This window comes from Lagopus leucura, unplaced genomic scaffold (genome assembly GCF_019238085.1).
Source record: "Lagopus leucura isolate 7727_CA_CO unplaced genomic scaffold, USGS_WTPT01 Super-Scaffold_739, whole genome shotgun sequence".
NCBI lineage: Eukaryota > Metazoa > Chordata > Aves > Galliformes > Phasianidae > Lagopus > Lagopus leucura.
In genome coordinates this window covers 16,820,991-16,838,192 of record NW_024962255.1, presented here as the reverse complement: position 1 = coordinate 16,838,192, position 17,202 = coordinate 16,820,991, and the positions used below count along the sequence as shown (strand labels likewise).

Here is a 17,202-nt window from a genome sequence, read left to right as displayed (position 1 = left end):
AGTTGAGATGATTCAGATTGCAGTTCCAGTGTTGCGCATCATGTAGAACTGGACGGGTCAACATGAGAGTGGCTCAGTGTGACAATGAGCATTTAAAGGAACATCTCTTGCACGGAGTTCCCAAGGCTAAAAGACAACCAGCCCAAAGCTTACCTTTTTCTTCTGAAGGCCTCCTCTTGCAGCAGAGGGATCAGTCCAAGATTCCTGAGCTGTCAGGAGAGCGAACAAGACACAGATGTCAGGCTTTGAGAAGACGGCTACAGCAGCAATTCATGTCTTGAAATTCCCTTTAGCTCCAATTCCCCCACCACTGTACCTTCAGACCATTTCAGCTGAGGAATTTAAGGTCCACTTGGCAGACCAGAAAACTGCTCTTGCTTTTCTTTCTTAATTACATTCTCAACAGCTGAGTACATACACATGCTTCATGAGGTGATGTCTGATCAGACTGTCCTGGCACACCCTCACTCCCACACTGAAAGCCTTTTCTGCAACTACCTGAGGCCTTCCACAATCTGCATAGGTTGCAGAAGTCAGTCTCAGAGTCAGTGTGGAACTCCACACACATGTATGTTCAGGGACTTCCTGGGGTTCCCTATACAGAAAAATCTACTGTTGTGATATTGCAGGAAAAGCTGTGCTATAGGTGAGAAGTTTTCTTGATAATGCCTGCACAAGTGCCTCACTGTGGAATTTCAACGTGGTACAGGTTGCCATAATAGGAGGAGGAAGAGTTCAGAGGTGGGTTGAATTTTTCCTCTTTCACAAGGATGTTCAGGACTAAAGCTTAGGAAAATTTGTTGGCATCCCACCTAGGAAGGAGCAGACTTGGCCAATTACTACTTTGAGGTTTCTCAGAGACGTTTTTGTGGCACTTAGCCTCAAACCTCACTCCAGGTAATTAAAAATCTATCAGATCACATGACATCAAAAGATCTGCAAGCACACTTCATTCTGCTAAGGTCAAATTCCAGCTACCTTGTCTGCTGCTGTCTTGTAAGAGTATCTGGATCTCTACAGAAAACCCCAGTGCTTCTTTTGTCACGTTGATCTTAATAACCTCAGGTCCATGAGATGGGAAGAATCTGTGAGAAAGCAGCATAATTCTAAGGGGCAATATCAAAATTCCTGGAGCTCAGCACCACACTTAATGAGCCACTGATCCTCAACTGGGCTTTAAAAATCACAGAGGAAAGATGCTAAAGGTGCTTCATTACTTTAATTACTTTTATTATTAAAATTCTGGCAGCCTCTTTTTGCCTTCCCTTTTCCCATGATTTCAAGACTCACTCTCTGATGAGTTTGGATCAGCAGTTTAATTAAATTGGCACTTATTTGTAGCTTGGGGATTCTGTGCCCTAGAATTCTGCGTTCCCCCACCAAGCTTGTGGCCTAGCAGTCCCTGGCACTGTTCCAGTCCAGTGGCACTTTGAATCCTCAGAGGAAACAGCTATTTAAATTATAGTCTTTAAGCCAGGCACTTAATCAGCAGACAAGACGACAGGACTTCGCTGCATTTTGCTGGGATAAAACCCAACTACCTTGTCTATGCTACTTGTGAAAGACAATTTCTCATCAATTCCGAACGGAATGCTCCATGGCAGCGGTCTCCAGCAACACTTATGCTAGAAAACCCACAACTGTCACAGGATGGAGTCAGGGATTATCCTAGCCATAAATGAGATCAGCCAACATATTATTATCCTTTGCCCTATCCTTGACGCTCTCTGAGAGCATGGGATTTCTACGAGTGAAGAACTTCCTTCAGCATACTAGAGAGAATTTCTCCATGAGCCTGCATGCAGAAGTTTACAAAGCAGGAAGTTTGGTTAGATTGCAAGATCTTAGAGTTCTTTTTCAGGTTGAAGAAAAAAAAAAAAAAAAGAACCTTTCAAAACCAGGACAGCAGCAGGCAAGAAAGCACACTCAAGGAAACTTATCTGCACTGCTCATCCAGGCATGCCGTACAGCCCCATTAGTACTTACTGGGGCTAATTGCTGCTAGGAGAAGGGAACTTCTTAGCAGTGAATTACCACAGGGCATCTTCAGCTTGAAGAAGTGTTTGATGTCCTTGCCTTGGAACCATCTTTCCTTTAACAGGGAATCATCGAGCCCTTTGTTTCCCTGTTGGAAGGACAACTCTCTTTCTGGACTCTGTTCTACACAGCAAGGACAGTGAGGATTGCTGGCTGGTATAAGTATGTACTCAGTATTCAGATTTCCTACACAAAGCTGAGACTCTCTGATAATCTTTTGTGCCTGACAGATGGTCTCTAGTACAATCAGCCCCTTGCAGAGCCACCCCAATAAGATATTGATTCTTACTCTTGGTATAGATTGGGAGATATCTATTTTCTGTCATCAGTGAATTCCAAAGAGTTTAATCCATACAAAGCACCAGCCTAAAAAGCTCAGCAGTTCAACTTTCCCCCAGAAGATGGAGATTCAAATTAGAGCTTTATCATATAACCAAAGCCAAGAGGACTTTTCGATTTCCTTTGGAAGAGAGTTCCCAGACTGCTTGGGAAGCTCTACTTCATCACTGTTTGTGTTGGACTTCCTTTCTTTCAGTCTTACCAGGGAAAGCACAAGCAAAGCCATGCATGAGTCTGAGAGTGTAACAGCGAGAAAATGAGGTGAGTTACAACCACTGGACTGTTCATTGCCTGGAGAACCAAGTGGGTGCCATGCCCCACTGGCAGAAGGGACACAGATCGAGAATGCTCTAACTCTTCTAAAACCGGAGGCAAATAGAGAAGTCCCTGTTCTCTGTACTCAGATTCATGAGTAACAGTAGTTTTTTTTCATTTTACTTGCAACACCCACAGTTGTCACTTACCAGTGCCCTGGACAAGTATATGCTCTACCCTGGTTGTACAGCTCCCCAAACATGCAACAAATAGCAGTGAGCATACATGCACACACTAAACATGCACACACCCCACATGTTTCACAGGAAGCAACAACACTGCCTCCCCAGCGGGTCTAGAAACTTCTCTGTGTACTACCTGCATGATCCATGTGGGGATCTAGCCAAGGGAAGAAACCTGAAAATCAAGGCAGGGTGGGACAGTCATCATCACCAACAGCTTTTACTCAGCAAGTAATGTCCCTAGACTACCATCCATTAGCTTTTCAGAAGAAACTTGAACAGCTTTAGATTCTTTGCATTTAGTCCCCATAGGCTTTACAGAGTGGGATTTGCTATCTTTGGTTAAACCAGCAAACGATTTGTGGAGGCAAACCTCAAAGCCACAGTTCCTTCATTTCACAGAATATGTATAGCTTGGAAAAGCATCTGCTCAAAGATCAAAGGATTGTCAGCTTTGTTGTTAGGAGTCTCAACAGACTGGCTAAACCTACCCCTTTAGATAGCAAGCACCAGCTGAGATGATGTGAAAAACAAAGAGCAAATGCCCATTCACTGGGAACTAGGACCAACACTGTGCTGCTTCTTCATCATGCTTGTAAGGACTCCACACAACTCGCAGGCTAGGCTGTACATAATCCACAAACCCAGAGCAGAAAGGTTTCAGATTTAGTGCATAGAGGAAACCAGAAGAGAATTCCAGGGCAAGGAATTATGGCAACAGGAAACAGTGAGGAGAACTGTAGCACGGCACACAACAATTTTGTCTTGAAGCTAGGCAAGGAGTATCCCACGTACAAAGAAGAACCACCTTGCTGTCCCAGCATTTCAACTGCACTTCTCATTTAAGTTACAGAAGTGGGGATAAGATCAGCAAGCCTTCCACCATGCATTCCCTGGGAACTACCACCCTTTCAGTCAGACCAGATGCCTCTGGAGTGAACCACTGCTTAAAGTTGCACTGGGAACCTGGAAAGACAGCATCTTGTAACCACAGCCTGAGGGACAGAGTGGCTGAACAGCCTGAATAAAACCATAATCACTGCTGTATTTCATCACCATAGCAGGACTCAGCACAATATGCGTATTAGGTTGGCCTCAGATAATATCACATCCAGCCCTTAAGGTGGCAGACCAGAACCCAGAAGGCCTATGTCCACTATTTACAGCAAATTGCATCCACAAGCATCCTGTACACACAGGTCACACAGGCAGTACTTACCTATGGGAGGAGGAGGAAGGCTGGCTGCTGGCAGAGGTTTAGTAGATGGAGCTCCAGGACCTCCCTGTGGGTAACCCACGTTCATGGGGCTGCTGAATGGTGCTGATGAAAAACCTAGAGGAGACTGGCTTGCCACTGGTAGAGGACAGGCTGCAAGAAGCTGAGATGATGGGATTGAGGCCGGAGCAAGCAGAGCAGGTCCAGATGGCAGAACACCAGGAGATGTCATGGGCATGGACTGTCCTGACAGAGGCGGCTGGCTGGGAAAGGGAGCAGGACCAACTGGTCTGGCTCCTACTGGGCTGAATGGCTGAGATTGTGACAGAGCTACAAACAAGAAAGAGAGTGCATCTGCATCACTTGTTCTATGTCTAAACTACTACTGATACTCTCCTTCATGCCAGTAAGCCTTTTCTTCAAGTCATGCCCTATGCAATCCACAGCAGGAGTATTCCCCATAGCCCAAGCGAGATCAGTAAAATAGTGCCACAAAGTTAGCAGGGGCTTCTCCATTTCTATACGTGCTTAACAGTAGGAGGGCAGCAACAGTTTCTAGAACTAGATAAAGCAGAAGTGCTGAGAATCTTCTCTGACTGCTAATTTGCTTTTTGCAAGTAAAACAGACTTGTGAGAAAGAGGCAAAGCAGTCACTTATGCCTATGGATTTAGTCTAAGAAAACCTAAGGAATTTCTGGATAATGGAACCAGCTATCAGACAATGCTTACCTGGCCCTGAAGCTGTTGCTGGAACCATGCCCACATTATACTGTGGGTATGGCGGTCCTCTGGAATAGACACCTGTTTGTGGACTAGTGCTGGTCTGGGGAGGGACAATATGGTGAGGTGCAGACATTGCTGGCACTGGCTGAGGTGGGAAGAAGGAAGGCACTGAAGGCTGAGAGGGTGCTGAAGGGGCAAATGATGACTGATAGTTGGACTGCAATTAAAAAAAACAAATAAATTTGAAATGGTCAGAGTCATACAGGACACAAACACACACAAAACTTTCTATCTCTAGAAAGCCTCACTTTCTATCTCTGTCACTTCTCAGGTAAGAGAAGATGCTGTTTTTTATCAGTGCTCTGGATGGATTGGATCAGAGGCCTCTCTGCTGTCAGGAGCACAGTAGACCTTTCTCCACCCTTAAGTGTGGTTGGCAGGAAAAGGCAAAGAGCAGAAGCCTGGGTGCTGTCTTCCCTGCTAGTACAAGACTTGATGACCCTTCCTTTCATACCACATAGCTCGTTCATGAAGCTGGGAACCACACACTTGATAATATTCTCAGGCTTTCACAAGGATTAGCCTTTAGGAACTAGTTCCTATGCTGTTTCTTCCTAAAAGCACAAACAGAGAAAATAATGAAGAAATAATAATGAAATAATGGAAACAAAACCTTCTGAATGCAAATTTCTTGTGCAAGAACTGAGATGAAGTGCACTAGTTTTACTGAGATCCAAGGGTGAGGTGGAGAAGAGCAATCCCTTTCTTTATCGTGTGGGTAAGGGCTCTATGAAAAGAAGCCATCCAGCCCATTTTTGCATTATCAAAAACCTTGTGTTTAATTCAGGAATGGACATTACTGGTGAGTTCCTCAATGCCTGCAGTCTGCATTATCTCATAATTCTCCATACATTTTCCCCAACCCAGTAGCCTTCCTCCTTCTCCCACAAGCACTTGAATTACAGGCTTACCTTCTCTGGATGTCTGCGATCTGTTCTGTGTGCTGCTCCTTCAGGGGCGGAGTCCCTCTGGGCTGCTGGAGATGTGTGCTTCGTGACACCTACATTGACACGAGCGTAGGGGAAAGGTGGTGGTGGCTGATCTCCCACATTCTCTCCTTGAGCGTGGAAGAGCCGATCTCGGAGCTGTTCAATCAGGAGCTGAAACAAACCATGCATTATAACTGCCTCAAGAGCCTCAAATGAAGGCTATGGGGAGGCATTCAAAGCAGACTGATCCAGAGCACTGGCATCAATTTGCAGAACAGGCCACTTACACAATAGCCATCAGAAAAGAAAGAACCTGTAGGTGACAGAATCTAGGACGTATTTCCTTGCAGATGAAGTCTCACCAATCCTTCCTCCAATCTCTACAGTATACCTTCTTCAGGCCCCACTTTCATTTTGGCACTGGGCAGATTTACTTTATAAGTAGCCTCTCCATTCACTTCTTCTATCAGGTAGTTTCAAGACTAGACGCAGTTTCCCTGGAAAACTACCTTCCAGTGACATCCCCAAGAACTTTTTACAGTTCTGTAGTTTCCCTCCTATTTCCCAAAGCAAAGGGGCTACAAACAAAAAAACAAATACAGATGCTATGTCTTAGAAAAACAAAACATCTCTACTCCTGAATTACCATAATTAATGTTAAATCCTAAGTCCTGACACAAGTAAAACCCCAAGCTCACTTGTAAAAAGTATCATTTTCCCCACATAGTACTCTTTCCTACAAAAACCTGTTTCTCACTCACCTCTTTAGAGCTGTTGGGTAGGTAATTCATTGCAGCTGCCAAGCATCCTTGTGATGCCAGAAGACTGGCATACTGGGTGATTTGTTCTGCCAAGACAGGGCCTGGCATTGGTTCTGCTGTTCCTCGGAGCATCTCAATGGACCTGCTCAGCACCATCACTTTCTCTATGAGATCCTGAATAGGCAGGGAGAGGGGGAGAAATGGACTATTTAGAATCCGATTTCTTTTACTGGCCCATCTCACACTGAGAAGCACCAGATGGCTCCTCCCTTCCAACTGCCATTGGGTCCAATGTGGACAGAAGTTACTCCATTTGGCACCACGTAGTACCACTGATAACTATTTCCTAAAGTGCACTTTGTGCAGAAAAATCAGGAACCAGGAAGCATATCCTGACACAAGTTACTTTTACAGTAAAGGAAAAAGAAAATGAGAAACCACAAGAACATTACCATCAGCTATGATCTTTTTACTAAGTACTTACTCCTGTAAGTCTAGGAGACCAAGGTATCAGCTTGGAAGAGAAAGGATAACAACAATACCAGGAGAAATTCACTAGGACAAACTACTGCTACTGACAGACCAGAAATTTTTTGGTTATTTAAAGCTCCTTCAACTCCTACAAATCAAAGCAAAGTTTGTATCTATTTAATGATGTATGTATCATTATGACTGGGAGGAGGTCAGTTTCAATCAGAAATGCTAAAGAAGCCTTACTGTTGCTGTTATTTACTAGCAGGCTTCAAGACCAGGGAATTCTACAGCAGAGGGTGTTGTCAGCACATGTCAGAGTCGAAGACTCGACTAGTTCATTCTAGTGACTGACAGACACAACACAGGTTAGCAGCCTTAGCAAGGACTGGTTTAAGTGCAACAGGCAACAATACTGACTTAAGACTTAGAAACCCTGATTCATCTTCAAGGTTTTGCCCATACAAGGTTATTCTACCTGCAGTGCAAAGAACACAGACTGGACTTCATTTCGCCAGACTGTTCTGGATGAAGTAAGAGCTAGATAACCTTAGCATTAGATAACCAAAGCTATACAGTTGATCAGTCCAGTTGCAAACATACTCCCAGGTAACTACCAGTCAGATAATAGATTTAGTCTAGAGAAGCTGAGACACCACCAGTGTACAAAGACAGGCGTGCAAGCTGTAACTTCCATCCATAGCTGTGTTTATGCATAGCATAATCAGTATTCTGCACAAACATACAGACTCATAACTTTTAACAGTGTAAGTCATCTCCAGATGTAAGCCCATAGTCCAGGCTAGAAGGAGATTCTTTCTCTCTAGAAGGAGATCACCTTGGTGACTGCAAACAGCTCTTCACTGTCTTTTGGAAGCCAGCAGCTAGTCTATTTTCTAAGGGCGGGTAGTTAAAGGACAAGGGGAAATGGTTTTAAACTGGAAGAGGATAGATTTAGACTTGATAATAGGAAGAAATTCTTTACTGTGAAGGTGGTGAGACACTGGAACAGGTTGTCCTATAAGGTTGTGGATGCCCTCTCCCCAGGAGCATTCAAGGCCAGGCTGGACAGGGCTTGAGCAACCTGGCCTAGAGGGAGGTTGGAACTAGATCTTAAAGGTCTCTTCCAACCCAAACCATTCCATGATTCATTCTATGATTTGATGTGATGATGCAAACAGATTAATGTTACCAAACTGGCCTAGAGAAAGTCAAGTCAACATAATAACGCTGGTACCTGCAAGGCAAGGGGTGATGAAGTCTCATGGTTTTTTACCCAGCATTCCACCAACCTCTCCACATTGCCTGATGAGATATAACAGAGGCAGGCATCATTGGACAGGGTTGCATCTCCCTCCAACTCTAGGCGGGAACCCAGCATGTCTAAAAGGAAGAAACACAGCCGATGTTTAACACTTCTATTTTGAAGAGTTCATTAACCCTCACAGTCCTCTCTTAGCAATTTCACGCTGTCCTGGCATAAAAAGGTAATGAGAGCTTTGAATCTGCATCCAAGTCTAGGATAACACAGAAAAACGGGCATTAAGAAAATACAAAGTCAATTTGATTGAAAAGAGAAGTCATTTCTTACGCATCTATCATCTTTTGTACATCTGTCTGGTCACATAAAAGAAGGAAAAACCCTTAAAAATAATGAATGTGACAAGAAACTTCAACATTGTTTTTTCCAAAAAGGTGTGGGTATCTCCAGGCAACAGTAGCATCTGGTGGTAGAGACAGTAAATAGCCCGGTAATTATCCATGTTTAGCAAAAGCTAGGAGATAAAGGTAAGCTGGAATGACCTTATCACCACTGTCACGGTAACCTTCCAGCCCTACAATTTGTTCTGTATTAGATGCCATGTTCTCTTGCATTTCAAGATGTCATCTCACATGTATGAAATGATGGAACCTCTCCAATGGTGCCGAGTCATTTCTGTTTGCCAGGTGCTATTCACCAGCTAAGCAGCATTTCTTACCTGCTTTAGCAGGGAGGTTGGACTTAATGATCTCTTGAGGTCTCTTCCAACCCCTGCGATTCTGTGAGTGAGATTCAGTCACTAGATTGCCCCCTAACTCCGCCTTCTTGGAACAACCAGTTGCTGAGCATGTTTGGCTTTTTAACAAGATGGAGGAAACTACTGAAGTCAAACAGTCAATAATCCATCTCTGAATTTAAAAGGGAGGGGAATCCCTTTCAGGTGGAATATACACAACACACTGCATACCACAGAGCTGAGTGTAGTCCTCACGCTTTGAGTATGTTAACAAGATGGCCAATGCCTCCTTCCAGCTCTGTAGATCACATGTGCGAACAATGTCTTGCCAATTCTGCTGCACAATGGAGGAAACTAGCTGTAAAGGGAAAAAGAAGGCCTATCAATCACTGAAGATTAAGAGTGACTGCTCAAGCAAGTGCATCCACAGGAACAGCTCCCTTTCAGCGATACTTCCCAGTAACCACCTCACTGCACATGAGGGTTCACCAATCCCAGCATTCTAATGTTAACAGTAATTGGTACCTTATATTTCTAAGGAAAAAGCCCAAAGCATTTGAGAAATGAAAGTAGCTGCACTAGGCAAGACTGAAAATCTGTCTAACACATATCCTGCTTCAGAGCACTGATGACTGTGAATATAGCGCTGGGCTTTCCCATTCCCTCTTACACTCTGCTATATGGCAATTAATAAGCTAGGATTCTCCTTGTTGAGCTAGAAAGAGGCTGTATATTCAACAGGTTACAAGCATAGGGAGCTAAGGCATAAACTGTCAAATGAAAAGGAACAGAGAACAGACATTCTAGGTGTCATCATAAAACTATCAGGAGATAAAATGCAATGTCTATCCAAGAGAACATTTGACTTCCTGCCTAAGCATTTCAACATATACTCAAACATCTGCCACGATATCACACATCATATCCTGCTCAGTGGGCACACAAAACTGTCACTAACCAGGGAGAGTTTTGTCTTCTGCTTGGCAAAGTAGCGCTTCTGGGTCTCCTTTAGGAGGTTCTCCCCACCAGCTATAGCTAAGATGATGGCATCAGCAAATCGCTCTGCCCGCATGCACAGATCCACAGCACCCTCAAAATTTCCCAACAAAAGAGCTTGGCTGATCAGTCCATCAGTATCTATAGAGGTGAGAAAGCAGAGTCAACCAACAGGGGCATCATCCAGATGCATGATCACGACTGTTCTAAAGAGCAGACAGTAAGAAACAGTAACATATGGAAGTCCAAATAAAGGAAGATTTGGAAACAAATCAGGTTTTGCATTTAAAAACCAAAACAATCAAACAAAAACCTCCACTGACTCAACAGTAAGTCTTCCATCATCTACATGATTCTCCTACACTTTAAATAGGTCTCTTGTCTGTGAAGAGAATTTACTTACAAAATACATATAAATATTGCATGACAGCTGAGTAGGCCTTGTATTTTAAAGATAATCATTTGCTGGAGTGGACCAGATTCTTCCTGGACTCTGTAGAATTTCATGTTACCTCTGTCCCTTTTTCTAAAATGGCAAAAACACATTTCAGGTAACATACCTTCTGTGACAGGAATCTCCAACATACTCATATTCTGTGGGATGAGGTTGTCAAAGAAGGCTGAAGAGGAGGAAACAGCAGCTACATCATCACTGGAATTTATCAAAAGCTGTGCAAAGAGTGCAAGAGGTTAATTTATTCATTGAGCACACAGATCCTGCCCAGAACAGTTTGAAGGTTTGCAGAGTGAGATGGGACTGCTATGCATTTGGATGAGAATGCTCATATAAGTCTGAATTTCAGCTTGGAAGCCCTTCATGCCTCCTGCCACTGCTCTACTAATGTGTGTAGTTTTACTGAGGCACCAAGAAGAGTAGTGCTGCTATTAACAATGCTTAGGAGAATGACAGTGTAAGACATGCATTGACAACAGTACTGCTGTCTAGTTTTCCTGTGTTCAATGGTCAGCCTGTAAGCAAGCTGAACAATTTTGCATGGAATAGAGATAAGCCCAGCAAGAGATGCATATAATTAACAGGCAGGGTCACATTCACATTTGGTGCTCGATAGGAATGCAGGACAACTGCTATCCCTAGAGTATCTCAGCAAGTGTTCAAAATTACTACATTGAGGATAGCAGCTTTAGATTCCTAAGAAGGACACAATTTACAGAGGATGCTGAACCAGGCATTGGGAGGCATGTGAAGACAGCCTTCTCAAAATCATGTGAAAATACAGTTCAAAGGATAGAAGAAGTGAAAAGGAAAGAAATGCAAAAGAAATACCACAGCAGGATCTTCACAGAGGAAATCCAGAACTGCAGCATGAAGTTAAGCCAGGGTAAGGCTAAGTTTATCGTGAAGAAATCAACGCTGGCAAACAAGCCCTCTTGCAGTGTTAATAGCCAGGAGTCCATCTTCATCATTCACTGATTTGTTTTAAAGCCGGAAGGGACAGTTAGGATCACTTAGTCTGACCTTGTGAGAGTCTGACAGGCCTGTGAACTGCCCTATGCGATTCCTGCATTTGAGCCCAACAACTTATGGTTGATATTAAACCTTTCTGTTCATTCTACCCTTTTTCTCCCAGACTGGTAATATGTACAGAACATACCTGATCTGACTGTGCAGCATTTGTATCATCTGTCCCAAGAAGGGGCTGTTTATCTGGGATTCCATTACTCAAACATGAAGTGATCTAGAAAAGAAACAGATATTCACAAGGTAAAGGTTAACCATGATAGCAGCACAGTCAAAATTCCTTGGCTTTTCACCAGTGTGAAAAGTTCTATCTCCCTACTCCTGGCTGGCCACACAACAGACATTATTTAGCCTTTTCAGACACTTGTCCATGCTGTTGCAGTTCCAACTAGTGTAATATCTTTATCTGCCACTTTCCTGGCTGAGGAACACCCTGAGATGCAGAGCTCGATGCTAGAAGCTCTCACAGCTGTGCTGCTGTTATACACCTCTTTGAGCATCAACTGGCAGTAAGATAATAGGGCTCAAGACCATTTTTGTCTGATCCAGTAAAGCTACTGCTATACTCTTACTAGTGTCTACATACTCATTTCAATAGAAACTCTGGAAACTTAGGTCCGGTTGACCAGCACAATCAGAAAAAAAGATATGAATGGTCATTTTGGATTTTCTTTCCATCATCCCTCTTTCAAAGCACTCTTTGTGATAAGCAATTCATCTTTGAGCTCTGAGGATAAGGACTCTCTGTAGAGGTTTAGTTATACTTGTTACACGTGTCAGCTTGCTCAGCTCTACCATTTAAGATCTAAATAGAGAATTGCTGAGTGCAATGTAGGACAAGGAGGCCTTTGTACAGCTTCAGGTCAGAAGGAACGAATCTGGGCTGATCCAGCATTCCTAATGCAGTCCTAAAAGAAACCACAGAATAACTCTTGCTTACGTTCCCTACCCACTGCAGCAGGTTTCAGTCTGAGGGATACCTCAAGCGCCCTTCAACTGAAATAGCATACAGTTTGGCCCTTTGTGTACCATGAGGACAAGTATTCATTTCCAGTAGGAATCCTATAATGTTCGAGCAGAAGCTTTAGCCCTGTAAAGGTCTCTCTCTAACAAAAGTCTCCTTACCTTTTTTTGCAGGTCTTCTTTGCTGTAGCCCAGCAGCTTGAGGAGTTTAGTTCTAGATTCCTGCTCCAGGTTCACCTGAATCCCAAAGGACATTGAAAAAGAGAAGAAAATGTATAAAATCCTACCCATCTACATACTGCCAATAGCTAGCTACTTCTAGCAGCAACAAAGTCTAGAGCTCAGTTTACAGATAAATAACTATGACAAGTACACCCAGTACACAGTGGGAAAACCTATAGAATTTAAATTGTGGTAACAATAAAGGCTTGCCTTAACATTCAAGCTTGTTATAAAGTTACAACTAAGTGGCAACCAAGCAAGAGGTCTATGCAGGTGCACATTTAGTGCACTTGGCCGTTAATTTCCTGGATGGCCCAGAATTTGCTGATACTATCTCTGCACAGAGACAATGGACCAACCTGAGCTTGGATGAAAATGAAAGTGTGGTTGCATGAACTCCTAGTCGGCTTCAACAGGAGAAGTAATAAACTAGTTGTTAGAGAAGCTTTCTGAGTAGGGATTTCAGACAGACTCAGAAATTCCCTCAGGCTCTACATAGCCCAGCTCACGTGGTACCTGTGTGGTTTAATGACCGATTAATACCTTGCAAGGAGATCTGGCTATTTCAGTAACTCTTTGAGGCTATTCCTACTACTAAACTGAGCAATCTGTACATAGACAAGATACCTGTAAACAGTTAGAAACTGTTCCTGCAGATGCAGAAATGGTCATGCAGAACATTCTTTTGAACAGAATTAAGATGCTTGGTTTGTAGTTTAAGATAGCAGTAATTAATCTTGCCTGTCCCCGGTTCCACAGGACTGCAGGCAAGCTGGATTATAAAAACCCAGAGTGACAGTTTGAGATATCCAGTGCTACATGGTTGCAGTGATCCTTGCAATGGAGACTCTTGTCACAACTTAAGACAGTAACTGGTCACCTTATTCATTCCAGAGATCAAGTTTACTATGCAAATGCTGTACTATTGAAAAGGTCCTGATATTTCCCCATACACAAACACATAACAGAATTGACCCCTGTGCTTCACCAGTGGCATCCTACCTTTAGGAATTTCCACAGGTTCTCCTCATACTTCAACTTGGCTGTCTGGATCTTGCCCTTGCAGTAATCAAGGAGGTTTCCTGACTGCAGAGCCATCTGCAGTTCTCTGGACCGAAGCAAAAACTCAGTTTCAGTAGTGACTTGACTGATGAAAACTTGGTGGGGGTAAGTCTGCTGCATTTGCTGCCCAGGAGCTTTGGTAAGACCAAAGGTAATCAGTTTTCCTCCAAACTGAGAAAGACAGAAAGAGGCAAAATAAGCATTTTTACAACATTTAACAACTTCACTTAACTCTTCATTTAGCAAGGCTGACTCAAGCTCCAAGCTGTGACCAATAAGAACCCAAAGTTCCATGTACGTGTACAGCAGGAACACAGAGGGAGTCCTTCAGATGAAGGATCAGTAACTCCTGCTGGTAAGCACGTCACTCATGTATGCGTTGCCAGGCATTGCTAACTGAAAATGTCAGAGAGGCACAAAGGAAGAAGGACCGTTTAGTACTGTTTGTTCTTTTCTGAGAGGCAGACTGCAATGATGAAAACCATCATGCAAATAGTAGGCACTAGACAGAGAACAAGTCAAGACAGGCTGAGGGAATAAAGAATTTTGATTTAGGAGGAAAAGGGGGAAAAAATTAAATACTGAATAGAGAGGAGAAAGACAGAATAGAAATGCATATCACAGCCTACAAAGACAGGATTTGTGAGTCTTTCTTAGCTCTGTTAACTTCTACTTAGTCTCCTTTTCTCTGCCCCAGGACACTTTCTTGTTAGAAATACATCCAAATGTTGAGCAAAAGAGCTTACCCAGATGGGAAAACACACTGTTCCTTAAACAAACATTAAGACAACTAGCAGCAGGAAGATCAAAAGGTTTTGCTTAAGAAAGGGGTTACATCACTAGAAGACACTAGGAGCATTTTCAGTGAAGGATACTCCATTTACTTACTGCAAATGAAACACCCACAGGCCTGCGAATCCACTTGGGTGGCTTTTTTAATGGTGGAATCAAGGTGGTTTGAGCTACTTGCTCTGGCACCTGCAAAGGAGGAAGGGTCTGTCCTGTGCCAAATGGATCCAGGTTGTTGAAGGAGGAAGAGATCTAGAATCAGACAGAGAAAAGGATAAGATACAACTCAATTTCTCTCTGTAATGGACTAAGAACCAAAAAAAAAAAATGAAAATACTGCTAATAATTAATTACTTTCTTCATCAGCAAGGAGAGACAATGACAGAACATCTTTCTGAAATACAACCAAGCCCTTTGTAAGACAAAAGGTATTACCGAATAGTCCTCAAAATTATTTCTCAAAGCTTCACCTTCAGAGATTTTCTAAGTTTTCCTTAGCAAGACAAAACTCCCCAACAAATACTGCTTAGTGTAGCACCCAGCGCATAAAAAAATAGAGGTTGCAAAATTGTTTTATGCAAGACAGTGACAAAACATGGTCAAAAGTTGTCAGTCTGTTTCCTGTATTGCTCATTGCTGTTTCTTTCAAATGAGTTAGTTTTAAAGACTTTCTCAAGCTTTTATACTACTTTGACAAAGCTAGTGAAATAATTTCTCCATACTTTACTGCCTAGATGAGTGTATGTCAAAACTGACCTCTGATCTGGATTTCTGACATTTAGGAAGCTGATGAGAATATATACAATGCTGTTTAAAAGCATTCTTTATTTTTAAAATTATTGGAATAGATTTGGTGTTTGCTAAGGATAAGCTTGACTAGATCATAGGACATAGCTCCAAAATGCAGCTGGCTAGAATGTCTGAAAGAAAGCAACACAAACCTTGGCAAGGTAAGGTTGCCAGAGGTTCACAGGCAAGATCTATATGTTTCATTTTTCAAGTCACTCAGCCACTTGAAAGGAAGCTTATTCCAAAGAAAGACCATTTCCTAAAGGAACAGCTAAAATTTAACAGATTGGTTACCCTAAACCTTAAAAGATACAAACAAATCATACCACCACACTACAGAGGTACCAGTAGTATTAACTTCTGGGTCCTTTACCTTGTCAGCCTGTGTCTTCTGCTGGGCTTCTAAGTTCCCACCCATAACAGAGTAAATGTTAATCCATCCATCAAAAGTGGCAGCAGAGAAGACTGAAGGGTTCCTAGGACACCACTGGACATCAAAGCACCACTGACTACGAATGGGCAACTCATAAACCACCTATCACAGAAACAGAGAAGACTGAAGCATATAACATAGTTTGCTTTTCCCAAATTGCTAGCCCACTCTTAATTTACATATCACTATTGAATAAAAGTGTGACACAAGTATTTTATTTTTGCTTCTTGAAGAATGCGTTTGCAAGATCAAAACTGTAGCACACTTAGCCCAAACAACAGAATGCTGTTAACAATGGGATTCTAATTGTAGAGCACAACTGACTTGCTACTTTTGGATTTTGTTCTGCTAAGTATCAGAGCACAATAACATTGTTGCAACTACTGTTAACCATTGAACATCAGAAAACCATGCAAGAAAACCAGAAGTCAATAAGCAAGAAGGTGTAATGAGCAAGAACATGTGGGCAGAAATTATAGAAAGAAAAACTTATGGAAGAAAAAAGTAGAACGAGAAACGAGGATTGCAATAGCTGCAGACAAACCACAAAGGATATTACAGCCAACAAATCTCTGGTCCAGCAATTAAAAATACAAAATTCAATTAATGGCCCATTCATAGATTTCTTGCCTACCTGGGGCAACTCACTAACACAACCTTGACCACAACCTTTGACCTCACTGGAGCCTTTCAATACCTAAAGGGAGCCTACAGAGGGGAGGGGAATCAACTCTTTGAAAGGGTTGATATGTGTAGGACGAGGGGAAATGGTTTTAAGTTGAGGGAGGGGAGATTTAGGTCAGACATCAGGGGGAAATTCTTTATGCAGAGAGTGGTGAGGTTCTGGAACAGGCTGCCCAGAGAGGTTGTGGATGCCCCGTCCTTGGAGGTGTTCAAGGCCAGGTTGGATGGGGCCCTGGGCAGCCTGGTTTAGCATTAAACATGGAGGTTGGTGGCCCTGCATGTGGCAGGGGGTTGGAGATTCGTGATCCTTGAGGTCCCTTCCAACCCTGTGATTCTGTGTAAACCTCCAAGTCCGTAAAATGAAGGTATCTGCTTTGTGCCTCTCAGGTAGAAAACTTTCCAGCATAAAGAATCCCAGTTTTGTTCTGTGTGATGATTATTTGTGTTGTCTGTTTGCAGGTATAAAACCTTGCGTTTACTTATATTAAAATGCAGACTGCTCTCAAAGAATAAATCCCCTCACCCCCCCCCCCCCCCCCGAAAAAAAAAAAAAAAAAAGCAAAGAAACCAATGCTACCCCTAAAATTAGCAGATCAGCCAATCTATGTAAATCCCTGTCCTTATTACTGAAAACTCCCAGTTCTGGTATCATTTGAAAATTTTCTAATTGTTGGCACAAAGTCAAACAAGCACCCTAAAAATAAGCTGCATTAATGCCTTAGCTTGAATTTAGACTCTGCAAATCTACATCTGG

General features: G+C 42.8%; 1 protein-coding gene across 8 annotated transcripts in view; it reads right to left on the bottom strand.

Annotated features, from left to right (window-relative positions):
* Window positions 1–17,202, bottom strand: part of SEC31B (SEC31 homolog B, COPII coat complex component) — a 32,490-nt gene that overhangs the window by 5,430 nt on the left and 9,858 nt on the right. For 5 of the 8 annotated variants that reach the window (XM_042862702.1, XM_042862705.1, XM_042862706.1 and 2 more), the window contains exons 9-23: window positions 15,705–15,866; window positions 14,642–14,794; window positions 13,694–13,924; window positions 12,632–12,706; window positions 11,640–11,723; window positions 10,587–10,695; window positions 9,989–10,167; window positions 9,262–9,388; window positions 8,271–8,416; window positions 6,563–6,736; window positions 5,784–5,972; window positions 4,819–5,029; window positions 4,093–4,419; window positions 3,010–3,048; window positions 154–209 (exon numbers count right to left, since the gene is read on the bottom strand). In XM_042862702.1, coding sequence (XP_042718636.1) covers window positions 154–209; window positions 3,010–3,048; window positions 4,093–4,419; window positions 4,819–5,029; window positions 5,784–5,972; window positions 6,563–6,736; window positions 8,271–8,416; window positions 9,262–9,388; window positions 9,989–10,167; window positions 10,587–10,695; window positions 11,640–11,723; window positions 12,632–12,706; window positions 13,694–13,924; window positions 14,642–14,794; window positions 15,705–15,866 — 2,262 coding nt within the window. Of the gene's footprint in view, window positions 1–153; window positions 210–978; window positions 1,086–3,009; window positions 3,049–4,092; window positions 4,420–4,818; window positions 5,030–5,783; window positions 5,973–6,562; window positions 6,737–8,270; window positions 8,417–9,261; window positions 9,389–9,988; window positions 10,168–10,586; window positions 10,696–11,639; window positions 11,724–12,631; window positions 12,707–13,693; window positions 13,925–14,641; window positions 14,795–15,704; window positions 15,867–17,202 lie in introns of those variants that run through there. The other 3 variants (XR_006177358.1, XR_006177359.1, XM_042862707.1) reach the window with 3 other exon arrangements.